Raw genomic sequence first — 13,374 nt, forward strand, 5'->3', positions numbered from 1 at the left:
CTAAAAAATAAGCTTCTACAAATTGAGAAAAATTAGTCGATATCACAACACATCAAGAAGGCATCTTCCCTATCCGCGTAGTACTCCTTATGCAATTCAACCACCCTGTATTATCGTAGTTATATTATATATATGCTATGGCACTGAGCACCCACTTGTAGTTGAGTTTGTGTTGGTACATCATTTGTGCGGCAATGTTGGTAAAACGAACGAATAGAAACACCTTTATACACTGGAATACTGTAGAAAATATTTTATGGGTTTGTCCCAGCATCGTTGAGGCCATTCCAAGCATTCTATAGTGCCTTTGGATACCAATAGAGGTGATGTGACCGCATCTTTCATTATCATCTTCCCTTAATTAGCTAAGATATTATCATTTGCCACGCGTTTTTATTGCGATAATTCAACAATCACCGCCAATACCAACACTATCACAAATGTTTACAATATATGATAATAATAGTTATCTATCACATGGAATTTATGCTTAATTAGATAACTATTAATGCCAATACCGACAATATTAAATACTTAGAATATAGATACATTAAATACGATGCTGATATATATCATTAAATAAAGATTTTCAATAGTCAAATAGTTATAGAATTTAGTGACAAATGATTAATTATGTTATTTAAATGATACTAATTAGATATGAAATGGCTATTGATAAATAATAAATAATTTAACAGAAAATAATAGAAGAGATAAACAACAATATCACGTGTCAAACAATCCATAAAACAAATTTAGTGCAGAATTAGTGTGCAAAGATGACCAATTAAACAAAAAATATAAAAAACTGGCCAAAATTATACTTAGACTTACAATTTTGAAAGGACATAGCCACATATCTGTGTTGAGCCTATCATAACTCTGGTAAGTTGAGGCCATGAAAGCAAGTGGTAATAGTAGTACTTCTGCTGGTAGTTTTCAACCATTCCCATCATATTACACTCGCTGATTTCCAGCAAATCGTACATGTTTGCTTGTCTCACCCATATCATCTGCATAAACTTCAATCCAATGATCACATTTATAAATGCAAACGATTAACATATAACATTTAAAATTCACACAATACTAACCTTTGATCACACTAAATATATCAAATCTCTGCGTTAAACACTATAATTCCATCCCTTCACATAATGCTTACATCCTGGACAATACCCTCTCCACGGCCAAAGGCGGTTGTAGGGACCAATAGCAGGCATGAAAGCACATGCGGCTCTTGGACAGAATTTTTTGAAAAAATAAAAAATTTAGCTGAACTAAAATGAATAACAGACTAATGGAGTAACTACTAACAATTGAAACTTCCAATGACGTCACCTTGACGACAACAGTTATACCAAAAGTTGGATAGTTATTTCGACAGAGAATCCAATTTAACCACAATCAATTTATCCAACAAAGATGAAAAAATCTCGTTGGTAACCAAATAAAAGCATATGCACGTGAATATGCAAATGAATTATTAGTTGTATACGGGTTTGGGAAAATATGAGTGGCACCATAGCAGTTGTGACATTTTAATTTTATATTGGTTCAATTGGGATCAGATATGGTTACTTCCACATCTACCCCTGGGTCTAAGGTCACAGAAGTTATCTTATTCACAATGTCACTGGATGAGTACAGGTCTATTAGACGCTTGTATATTCTCATCTCAAATCGGTCCCAAGTATTAGTTCCTTCACCGCAAGGTGATTTCCTCGTTGTAATCTTTAGGGTCTTTACTGGCATTCTAACGGGGCCAATAACTGCGAGATTGTTATCCTTGGCCCCGGCAATTAAATCAGAACAAGCTAAATTAGACGCGTTAATACCTCTCTCAATAGACTTTAAATTTTGGCATGTCAAAGTGATGCGGATTCTGTGACTGTGCTGTTCATCTCCAGACACTCCAGCCTTTTGCACTTTACTCATCTTCACCAGCACCTAGATTTAGGGCGGAATTAGCAATCTGTATACATCATATTGTACACTGTTACTATGGGGTAGGTCAACCTTTATCTCCACTCTCGCGGCATATCTTATTTAACTCATTATAAATGATATAAATTATATAATTAATGCATACTACCACAAACACTGGAAACTTAAACTAGAAACATTAGCAACTTAAACAAAATACTCATTCTTTAGACGTTATACATACCCCAACCAAACAAAGGTTTGTTAGGACATTACTAGGATTAAGATAGATTTATAACCATTCCGTTTTTCTCTATATATTTATTACAACTATTCTGCAATGTATAGTTGTTGTTTCTGTTGTTGTTGTTGTTGTTGCACTTAGCTGCAGTGAGCACCTGACTCTACATGCATGTACAACTGTCATCTTAGAATACTTGATTAAGATTTGCACTATCAACTTTGACTAATAATATCTAACCAAAACATCAACCATGGGCCTTTCTGATAATCTGTGCTCCTGTGACAATGCCGGTAGTGAAATAGACCAGCTTGCGGATAAGCCGGATCAGTCCTTGGATATGGTCTCACATAGAACAGTTGACGAATATGCCGACAGATCCAAGGCAAGCGAAATCTCGCAGAGCGTTGACCGTCAATGGATTGCAGTTACAACCTATCAACCCGTAGACATTGTCACCAAAACGGTGGAAGTTCCAGTGATTAAAACAGTCGAAAAGTTTGTACATAAACCTGTTATACAAGAAAAGATCGTACATGTACCTAGAGAAGTCACTCAAATTGTCGAAAAGATTGTGGAAATCCCCGACGTAAAGTATGTAGAAAAGATCGTGGAAGTGCCACAAGTGCAATACCGCAGCAAATTTGTACCAAAAATCGAAGTGGTTGAGAAGATTATTGAAAAACCCACAATTATTGAGAAGTGGACAGAAAAGAAAGTGGAGGTACCTCAGATTAAGGAAGTTGTGCGCTACAAGGAGATTGACGAATCCGAAGAAGTTATCAAATACTTCCCTCAGGGCAAGGGTAATATTGACTGGGAAAAGGAATGTGCAATGCAATCTCACATGTTGCCGGAACATGATGCCAATAAGACGACCGTCTTGTGCAGTGATAAGATTGGCGAAGATGGTGTTATGATCTACTCCACCCCCTTTGCTAACCAGGGCACGGTGTTTCAACAAGTTTCTCATGAATTGGTCAGGGATAAGGAATCAGCACGTGCTGGTTGCATTGGCTGTTAAATAATCACTTAGCACTTGCTTAAATGTAGAGAATTAAGTTAATGAAATACAGACAAACTGAAAAGAGATTACTGGACTAATTTTCACAAAATATCCTTTTTACATGGTTTTACTTTTATCTTTATTTACACCTCTAATCACTATCTAGTTAGTTATATTTATAAATATTGTATTTAGAAAATGAGCGGTATATAAATCAATTGAGTACCGATCTAGGCAATCCATGATTTAGTAGATTGTGTGAGATTTATACGCTAACTAATTTGTTAATTCGGCGACCAGTCAATGTCTCATAATTTATTTGTTATTAGATTAAAAAATTTGATTAGTTTATAAATAAATTACAATATAATATATATGTCAAATAAAAATTAACAACTGATAATATAACGCGTTATTTATTTTACCCATACATTATCACATATAAATCATCATTATAGCAATGCTTATTGATTATGCACTAAATAACGATTTATTTTGTATGACATTGTAAATAATTATCTAAATTGTAAAAGATAATTTGCGGATTCTGTTATACATAACTCACATACGATTATAGACAACTAATCTATCATGAATCATAAATTCAAAGTTAAACGTAATACAATCATCATAATAATTAATTATTACTAGTCTAGAATATTTATTACATTAATATTTAATCAAGTATAAACCTAAATTAACAATCATTAATAAACTTATTCTACAAAAATAGACAATATTTTTGTAGATGATAGTCTAATTCATTCTCAATTAATTCATGCAATCTTGCGTTGATAATAATGCATGGTAAACATAAAATAATATACATAAATGTACATTATTTTTGTCAATACACCATACCAATTTATAGCGACAACCAATAAATGAATTTATGTACATTTTTTACTCAACATCCAATGCGTATCTTTGCATTTGAAAGATCATGAACTTTTTTGCCATAGAGAGCTCGTTTACTAGTGCTGCCGAATCTGCTTTATTTCCCACTTCAGCTATTAAACCATGAAGTGAAATAATCATCTTAGAGGCACTTTTAATTGCTTCCAGAGGTTGCAGTAAAGATGGAAAGTAACCAATTAGGGATTGTTCCAGCTCTGATTGTTCCATAACTGATACCATTGGAGACAAATTGCCACCTTTCTTATTCCCTTTACCAGACTTATATTCCAAAAAATACTTGAATACAACACCCATTAATGAGGCCGTTGAGCATAATTCCTCCTTGATATGTATAATTTTTGTGAGAGGAATATTTGAATCTATTGTGACATTTGCGATACAAGCATCAAAAAGGGTGCACATAGCACTTGTTATTAGCTTAACAAGCGAATTAAATGCAGATAGTTCGAGATGTGGCTTTAATCCCCATCTACCCTTGAGCTGAATGGGATGCAACGATGCTAATCGGCACAACAATTTAACTGAAGTAGACTCTGATACAGCATCTATGGTTTTCAATTGTTCACTAGTGAGTATGCCATATTTGAGCATTTCCAGTGTTATTAAGGTACTTATTTGGAACTCATCGGCGGTCTTTGACAATGCCAAACCGTATAATGTAGCCCCCCCCTCAATTGTGAAATAACCTAAATTGTCCAGAAACATAAATAACACAATGCAGCTCAGGCTATTTTCATCGTGCAAGCTTTTATCGATCTTTTCTTGGTCAAAAATCAATGGACAATTGGAATTAATAGAATGCAGATGCCATTTTAAACAGAGGAGGAGTGACACTTTATCGACCTTTTGTCGTGCCATTTCATTGATAACATCGGCAGCAGTTATTCTAACAAATTTACCCCTGGTACCATTTGTTAGAGTCCTTTTGATGGAATACTTGTTCCATTGGTTATCTGCAACCTTTACGAAGTTGTACTCACGCGTGGTGAAAAAATCGGGCAACTTTGATGCAATAATTTCAATACATCTAAGGTGTAAATCCCGCAAATCTTCCAATAGCTCCCTGTACTCCTCCGTTTTAACGTGTGGATCGGGCAATTCCATCCAATAGCCACTGCACAACGTATACAAAAGGTTCGGAGATATAAGTCCACAATATAACATGTTATATATCGAATCTGGCAATTTAGGCCCTACTAATTTTGCATAAACACTAAAATCCAAATTGGAATTGCACGGAATTGTCTTAATCCCTTTGTCAAACACCAACGAATTGACAACTATTTTATTGGCAATATCAAATTGTTTAGCAGATTCCGCTTTGATCAGATCTTCAAAAGATTCTCTTTTTACTAGCTCAATGGCATCCATAAATGAGAAGTTGCTTTTATTGAGCGACTCGAGTGTAAATGAATATTCAGTACCGGAGAGTATGGCTGCATTGACAAACTGGTCAAATGTCACACCAAATTTTGCTAGTATTTCAGGCAAATACGCCACAGAGCACATCCCATTACCAAGATCTACGTCAGTAAAAACCGTTTTTACACCAAAAAGGAGAAGTGATGGTGAAGAAATAGCTATATTACACAGGCCTTTCTTGTTAAAATGTGATATCTGAGCTAGAGCCAAATATGGCGCCTGGACTACATATCGTTTGGCAGATTTTAAATAATTGTATACCAAAAATAGTATATTTGGGTCCAAATCATAATATGAATTGAATTTCACTTCTGGGTTGGTCATATGCTCATAGATGTTGACTCGAGATAGATTAATTCCAGCCAAGAGATTCATGTTATGTTTATATGGTAGCCCTGGAAAAACAAATACTGCCTTAATACCATAGTAGTCCAACTTTCCGAGCATTTGGTTAATCTTTATGGGTATGCATGATGAATAACACTCCATAATATCTATGGAAGGATCAACAAGCCCCTCAATGTCCTTGAAAAACCAGCCAGCATCCACATATATAAATTCCTCCTTGTTATATTTAGACAAACTTTCGGTATGCAACAAATTTTGGTCCTTTATACACCTGAACAGGTTTCGGACCCTCATACTCAACAGCACCACAGACACTCCATTTCTTATCACTAATAGCTCTACTAGTATTATTATAACCCGGATAGGTGTATTGTAAAAATTTAACCAAAATTTATTATAAATATACCTAAATAATAAGATAATATAATCAAAATTAACATTAATGGCTGAGTGCCTAATAATCTGGGCTGGGCTGATTGTAAAACTTCCTCTTTTTGATAAACCTATCCATAGGATTTATATTCAATTCCTTCAACTTATCAAGCCTTGCCATCTTCCTCTTAAGTAACCTTTCCCGCCTATTTTTACACCTTTCTTCTGCGACCAATGGTATTGCCGATCTAAACCTCCTCCTTTTCGATGATCTCGCCGTGCGATAAAAAGGGGAGTATACATCATATGGCGAGTTGCGATTTTTTTTGTCAACAAATGAAAAATTCGCTCCATGCACTTCGAAGGAATCACTATGCAAGTTAGGTTTGGGTTGTGGCATTTCTGGGCATGGAAGAGTTTTAAAATACTCCTTAGCTTCTTTGCCATGTAATGCCAAAAATTTATTCATATAGTAGATATAAATGGGATTATCCTTATATCTGAGTTACGCAAATCAATTACTTTGGGTGTACGTAGTCCAGTAGGTGATAAAAACTCCTAAGTTTGCTAAACCTAAATTCGTTGCGATTTTTGTAATTTATATACCTATTAATAGATCCTGATGGGGACTTTTTGTGCGATCCGTACCAGAAAAATCTAAAACCAGGTGCTTTTTTATAGTGCTTAAATAAATTGTATTTACATGTTGGACGGGTAGCCAATGCCAAATCATATTTGAAATTAGGATTATCAGGGTCATTTTTGTGTAAAAATTTATGGATAACATAGTAGGGGTCATAATCCTTCCACATTTCAAAGTACCTCTTCGTTTTAATATCCCCCTTCTTCTTTAAATACTGTGTACTGTACTTATAATTATATCTAACAGATTTAGCCCATGATTTTGTACTATTAATTGTGTTATTTTTAACAGTAAACCCATGGTACAATTGTATGTGCAATGTCATAAGTAGAATCCGGCATCGCATATATGACCACACCATACACCATCAACACTACATTCATAATTTACATAAATTTATCGCTCGCACATTCAATATATATAATTAAATATCATAATCAAACATTCCTACAACTTCATTGTTGATTTTAACTATAATTTTTACTGCAAATTGATCATTAATTATTGCAGCGTGATTATATACAAAATTAGCTTCAAACTAGTGTAAAAGTTGTAGTATAGTTATCAACTAGTTAATATATTCCAGTCTTTGTTTGACTTAATATATATTACTGACGTTGCCAGATTCATGACCGATATGTTAAAGTACAACAAAGATGTATTTGGGGACATATCTAGACCTTGATTTCAATTATTAATTAATTAATTAATTCATGACCCTCCTCCATGTTTTCCTCAGCGAAATGGCTTTCAACGTTCATGCTATCAATACTACTCAAGTATTCATTCATGAGGCCGTAAGATCATTATTAAACAAACAGCCATGGGGATTTACCATGGGCTTGGCATACTTGGCAGATTACAATCAATGATACAATCTGGCAATTTGAAATCAAAGATATATTTAAAATTTTTTACTAACAAAAATAGCAACACTATTTTTGGAAGCAGCATTACCTGCGGAATCTTAACACACATACGCAAATACCCCTTCCAACTGCTACAATTACACGAATTTAGCGGCAGAAAAGGCGGATTGAAGAGAAAAAAGGCTAATAAATTGGAAGTAAAAGTCCAGCGTTCATTAGGCCGTCGAATGGAGTTCTATCATCCAACAAAGAAGAAACGAAAGAGAATTAGACTAGTTCAGAACTCCAGGGGAAATTTGGTGTACGATTCCATCATTAATAGGTTCTTGGTTGTTTACTACAAGCAAGGGATGCAAGTCTTTAGACCATTCAGTACACGCAACAATCGCTTTGAACTGGCCCGAACAAAGTCTATTACTCTAGCGAGACAATTATCCGAAAAGTACTACAAATTTGACACACACTCCCATGTTAGTGTTGGTACTACTAAGGATACTGAAAACGATGTAGGAAGAATAAAAAATAGCAACATTATAAATATGGATGAGCGACTACGACCTGACGTATCATCAAGTGGAGTAAGGGGCGTTATTTTCGACTCGGATGACAAATCTTGGGTTGTGCACTTCAATGAAGCTGGTACTAGGAAGTATCGAAAGTTCAATATTGACTCACTAGGATTCCAGAATGCATACACATCTGCCATCGCATTTAAACGGTTCAAATTACTACAATATCACCAGTTTTTGCCAATGAGACAAAGATATCGCAGGGGGAGAAAATATTTGCGTTAGACTGATAATTAATTACCGATACGCTTATTGTATAACATACAATATATACCGCGAATTGTTGAGGTGTTTAAAATTAGCGATTGATCAATTTTTCCTAGCCACTTGTTGCCAGTTATGTACTATTAATTTTTGCAAACATAGCATAGCTTCCCTAGCTACATCACGATCCTTTGATGATGTTAATTCCATAACCCTGGCTTTCACATTGAATTTTTTACAAATTTGTTTCCCATTGTGGTATCTCCTAGCAAATTCACCGATGTCAAAACAGGCAATGGCTAGTATCACATTATCGGTAGAATTTAACAATTCTACCAATCTTGCAATATTAGAAAATTCATCTCTTTCAAAAAATGTGTAATTTTGGGACCAAAATTGTTCAGTGTGCAACTGCGACCATTTGAGTGCACCAGTTTTGAGTTCTGACAAATATCTATCAATATTTGTCAATTTACGAATTTTAAGTTCTATTTGGTTATATATGCGAACTATTTCGCCGTATAATTCCTTATCTTTCCACTTGTCATACTCTAGCAATTTTATGGTCTAATTCACAAGTTTAACGTGTTATATTATGTATATAATTGATAATTAGTTATTTATTAAATATTTAATTATAAAAACATACAAAATACTTGCCTGATTGACATTGGTATCTGCGATAATTTCCAAACAGGGTCCATAGTTCTGTAAATTATCAAACAACAACAAAAATACTCTAACAATTTTCTCCACTTTTGTTGAATTAAATAAATTGCATAATTGCAAAATTATCCCGGAAGCAACCATTTCTGGGATAAACTTAGGTTTGAATGACAACAACCAATAGCAAAACACAGCATGATACTGACTATCAGCATTGTTTGAATCATGCAAACACTTGTTTATCAAAGTTGGCACTCCCTTTTTATTAAACACAATTTCACGATAACCATCTATATAAATTATTTAATTACCATATTTTAGCAAGTTACATACGATTTCAAGTCTTGATTTTGCTGACAAATCTAACTCAATTGAGTTCATGTTATCTAGCAATTCATCTACTTGTGATAATGTGAATCCAGCGTTATAACTACGTTATGCGCAACTGTATTGTAAAATGCAGTAACATTCTAATTATTGTATATGTAACATTAGTATAAAAGATCCATAATATTACGAATTAAATGTATTTAATTACTGTATACCTCATAACACGAGAGAGAAAAGAAAAAGCTTTAGAAGCAACATTCCCTTTCTTATCTTTAGCCAAAGTTGTAAATAAATTAATAATTTCATTCCCCTCGAATATATCTAGAAATATATCATAATTACTAGAGTCGACTACATTACTGTCGACTTACTACGACAAATATCCGAAATAGTGTGGAGCGAATAGATGATTAGGTCATTATTTGGTGATGACAAAGCATTTTTAAGCACACTAATGAACAATTTATCATTAACTCGTGATGTTTTCTCTATCGAGCTGAGGGCCTCAAATGTTTTGAGCATCTCCACCTCTTCTGTAGACAAAAATTTCCTTTCAAGCCAAAAATCCCAAGGTGTATTGATGATCTAAATTAATTGTTTTTACCTTGGGCTGTGATTTGTGAATTGCATGTACGTGCTGACTATCCATCACGGCCACCTGTACAATATACAATATTATACACTACATACGCAGATGGCGCGTCACAGTTCTTATTTCATATTATTTAATTACACTAATAAACTAATTCACACACATAATTTGATTAATTTACTTTTATAGTAGTAAGAACCAATTAAATTTGTAAAGACATACGATAGAATGGCGCACAATGCAATATCTTCTACCCTTGCCTCAACAATCTACACAACAACGCAACCACGCACTAGTTAGACACGATTTAGCAACTAAATATACAACTACACAAATATTTTGATCCTAAAAATAAGTTTATGTTACTTTTTGGCAAACTTATCCAATTCATCAAATGTGATAGTCCTCTTATCATCGATGATATTCTTAATCTCTCTCCATTCCTTCTTGATTCCAGCCTTCTTCCTATATTATAATGAAACTTGCCCCTTCTTTTTACCATCAACTTCATTATCCACATCAATTTCCTGGAAATCAGGAAAACATTCCATATAAACGTCCGTACATTCCTCAATTTCTCTCTTCCTTCGACCCTTAGGTTTATATGTGTGTATTTCGTAGTTATCATTTTCAAAATTGTATATATTGTCTAGCATTCCTATTTCTGAGATAGACTGGATTTGTATATTGTCTGACACATATTTTGTTGCGTTGGCAAAAATATCATCGTTGGGATCATCGTCATCATTACAGGAGTCATTATTGTTAGATTTAACACGAGCTTCCGTTGGTAACCGTTCTTGAATTAGTTTCTTGCGGTTTTCCTGATGCCACAAGATTGCTTCATTTAGTTCCTTAATTATATTGTATTAAATATTAAAATAAGGCCTTATTTTAAATATTATGCCAAAAATAGTTTATAAATACCTTCAAAATAGATTCATTAGGGTATGGGTTAATCCCTTGTACCCAAGTATCGCCGCAAGTATGACTGGTGATATTGTTGTCAAATACATAGATTTTATTTCTTCTAAAAATGTCTTTACTGCTCTTGTTAAAGACGAAACCCTAAATAACTGTTTAACTAACTTTACCGATTAATGAATACAAGTTATAGAGTTGCTGATCGAATTGGAAGTGATGAGGATGAGGGTAGAAGAAACACTTGGCAATTAAACCTCCCAATTCACTTGATCCAGCCTCCAGACCAACATTTTTAGTAGTATTTATTTTTCTAGAATACTCTTTTCGTATTTGATTTAGTAGATTGTAATCCAAACCCTTTACTGGATTCGTCTTTTCAACATTCTCACCCTAAATAACTATTCAAGTACTTGATCGTATACATCCAGTGCACTTTTATCGTGTGACAATTCATAATGACAATCCTTTTCACAGCTTTCCTCCTTGAAATTACGTCTTTCAGCCGCTCTATCACGATACGGGGTGATAGGTTCGTAATTTGATTCTATTTTACTGGTTTTATATTGACCAGACATCACATGGTGACACCCATTGTATATAGGTGGGGCATCAGAATACCTGAGTATCACGGTTTTGTGTATAAAATTGTGTTTAACAAATTCTTACCTCAAGATGATGCTACCTATGATGCATAAGGCGAAGACTCCTGCCAAGATGGCCCAAGATCTCAAAGTTATAGAGGCTGACCCAGATATTCCGCCAAACGAAACTATTTACATCAAGAATATCAATGACAGAGTTAAATTATCAGGTAGAAACTAATTTATGTAGTATTGAAGGCGTATTTGGAACAGATTTTTAATCAATTTGGCACTATCAGACAGATTGTAGCTATGGGCTCATTTTGGCGCAGGTAACTAATCGTACTATCTCATTTCAATCATATTAAAAATGATAAAAATATCTATCTTATATGAAAACAATTTGTAAATTGTTGAGCTTATTGATTCATTATTTAATTATTACAATCAATTATCACATAGGGGCCAAGCTTGGATTGTATTTGATAGCATTGATTCAGCCACCAAAGCATTGAATGCCATGCAAGGTCATATATACCAGGGCCATGCTATGCAAATAAACTTTGCTCTGGCGAAAAGTGACATTGTTGCCAAGGAGCAGGGCACATTCGTTGAGCGCCCTCCAGGACCAAAGAAACCACGCGCTGTAAAAGAGAGAGAAGCCAAACAATTTGAGCTGTTCCAACAGATGCAAAAGTCGTTCATGGAAAGTAATCTCAACAGTGAAACGTCCTCTGCAACATATCAGGGAATTGATAATGGACTCCTCATGGCAAGTGCTCAAGCCAGAGCTACTGAGACAGCTATTAACATGTCTAAGTTGGAGATGGGCGATATGTCTCAGTACCAACCGAGAACTATTCAATTTCAAGTAAGTATTATACATATATTTTGTTTGAATTGTTATTTTTTCCAGATAAGATACCAATTGTATATATGGTAAACATATATATTTTATAATTATGTTGTTTTTTATACAATCAATAAATGCCTTATAAGCTAAAAAACTTTTAAAGCATTCTTATATCGCATTTTTATATATAAATTACTATTTAAATCAAAATTTTCATACTAAATACGTGAAAATATGATTAAATATAGCACATATTTAATAGGATTCGTTTCATCAATCCTTCATTTTATTATTTATTATATTTGGACATTTCCTTAAATAATTATTACAAATTAACTAATAATACAAATTATTAGCATTTCTCGCATGCCATTTACATATATTACATATTTCTTTAACGCTATATATTACATTTAAACATATTATTTCCATATTAAATCATTGGAAATTTAAATAAATTTATACGCATGCTATGCTTATTATTACTTATACACGCTAATATGGTTATATACTAGTGTTATTTTATGTTACTGAATATTATTTAATTTTGTAAAAACCGAATTCAAATTATAATACTACCTAACATAGCAACATGGACCAGGTGTACCACATCGCATTTTGTTTGTAGAAAACCTCCCTCCTGATGTCAATCCGGCAATTGTATCCACACTTTTCGGCCAACGCCCGGGATTTATCGAATCTAGAGTTATAGCCTCTCGTTGCGTCGCGTTTGTCGATTTTGACTCTGAGCAGTCCGCCGGCCTGGCTCTTAAAGGTAATTAACTATTGTATTCAGCATTACAGGGACACTCTATTTTGGGTAACAATATATACATTTCATACGCCAAGAAGTGATCCAATAGATCATTATAATTTTTTAAAAATTCCATTCTAAATTACGTAATTCAAT

General features: G+C 33.9%; 9 protein-coding genes across 9 annotated transcripts; 3 read left to right on the top strand and 6 right to left on the bottom strand.

Annotated features, from left to right (window-relative positions):
- Nucleotides 1-32: 32 nt before the first annotated feature.
- On the bottom strand, nt 33-1,013 carry BMR1_01G00540 (peptide alpha-N-acetyltransferase; the record flags this gene model as incomplete). The annotated part of the gene is made up of 3 exons (XM_021481515.1): nt 33-105; nt 156-356; nt 835-1,013. 3 exons carry the CDS (start codon nt 1,011-1,013, stop codon nt 33-35), a joined length of 453 nt encoding a protein of 150 aa, XP_021337291.1.
- Nucleotides 1,558-1,938, bottom strand: BMR1_01G00545 (small subunit ribosomal protein S20e; the record flags this gene model as incomplete). Its single annotated transcript, XM_021481521.1, has 2 exons — nt 1,558-1,817; nt 1,839-1,938. 2 exons carry the CDS (start codon nt 1,936-1,938, stop codon nt 1,558-1,560), a joined length of 360 nt encoding a protein of 119 aa, XP_021337292.1.
- A 482-nt stretch (nt 1,939-2,420) lies between these two features.
- BMR1_01G00555 (RAP1-interacting factor 1) lies at nt 2,421-3,191 on the top strand (the record flags this gene model as incomplete). Its single annotated transcript, XM_012791736.1, has 1 exon — nt 2,421-3,191. The coding sequence occupies one exon, from the start codon at nt 2,421-2,423 to the stop codon at nt 3,189-3,191; it is 771 nt and encodes a 256-aa protein (XP_012647190.1).
- Nucleotides 3,192-4,076: 885 nt separating this feature from the next.
- Nucleotides 4,077-6,155, bottom strand: BMR1_01G00560 (conserved Plasmodium protein, unknown function; the record flags this gene model as incomplete). Its single annotated transcript, XM_012791737.1, has 1 exon — nt 4,077-6,155. The coding sequence occupies one exon, from the start codon at nt 6,153-6,155 to the stop codon at nt 4,077-4,079; it is 2,079 nt and encodes a 692-aa protein (XP_012647191.1).
- Nucleotides 6,156-6,315: 160 nt separating this feature from the next.
- Nucleotides 6,316-7,237, bottom strand: BMR1_01G00565 (conserved Plasmodium protein, unknown function; the record flags this gene model as incomplete). Its single annotated transcript, XM_012791738.1, has 2 exons — nt 6,316-6,733; nt 6,756-7,237. 2 exons carry the CDS (start codon nt 7,235-7,237, stop codon nt 6,316-6,318), a joined length of 900 nt encoding a protein of 299 aa, XP_012647192.1.
- A 462-nt stretch (nt 7,238-7,699) lies between these two features.
- On the top strand, nt 7,700-8,539 carry BMR1_01G00570 (transcription factor with AP2 domain(s) (ApiAP2); the record flags this gene model as incomplete). The annotated part of the gene is made up of 1 exon (XM_012791739.1): nt 7,700-8,539. One exon carries the CDS (start codon nt 7,700-7,702, stop codon nt 8,537-8,539), a length of 840 nt encoding a protein of 279 aa, XP_012647193.1.
- An 84-nt stretch (nt 8,540-8,623) lies between these two features.
- BMR1_01G00575 (V-type H+-transporting ATPase 54 kD subunit) lies at nt 8,624-10,163 on the bottom strand (the record flags this gene model as incomplete). Its single annotated transcript, XM_021481540.1, is given in 6 exon segments — nt 8,624-9,085; nt 9,179-9,474; nt 9,496-9,614; nt 9,730-9,865; nt 9,886-10,099; nt 10,119-10,163. 6 exon segments carry the CDS (start codon nt 10,161-10,163, stop codon nt 8,624-8,626), a joined length of 1,272 nt encoding a protein of 423 aa, XP_021337293.1.
- A 305-nt stretch (nt 10,164-10,468) lies between these two features.
- Nucleotides 10,469-11,605, bottom strand: BMR1_01G00580 (RED-like protein, putative; the record flags this gene model as incomplete). Its single annotated transcript, XM_021481543.1, has 5 exons — nt 10,469-10,571; nt 10,593-10,960; nt 11,034-11,174; nt 11,196-11,420; nt 11,441-11,605. The coding sequence occupies 5 exons, from the start codon at nt 11,603-11,605 to the stop codon at nt 10,469-10,471; spliced, it is 1,002 nt and encodes a 333-aa protein (XP_021337294.1).
- BMR1_01G00585 (U1 small nuclear ribonucleoprotein A) lies at nt 11,703-13,319 on the top strand (the record flags this gene model as incomplete). The annotated part of the gene is made up of 5 exons (XM_012791742.1): nt 11,703-11,841; nt 11,862-11,943; nt 12,074-12,482; nt 13,053-13,239; nt 13,261-13,319. 5 exons carry the CDS (start codon nt 11,703-11,705, stop codon nt 13,317-13,319), a joined length of 876 nt encoding a protein of 291 aa, XP_012647196.1.

Source organism: Babesia microti, chromosome I (genome assembly GCF_000691945.2).
Source record: "Babesia microti strain RI chromosome I, complete genome".
Lineage (NCBI taxonomy): Eukaryota > Apicomplexa > Aconoidasida > Piroplasmida > Babesiidae > Babesia > Babesia microti.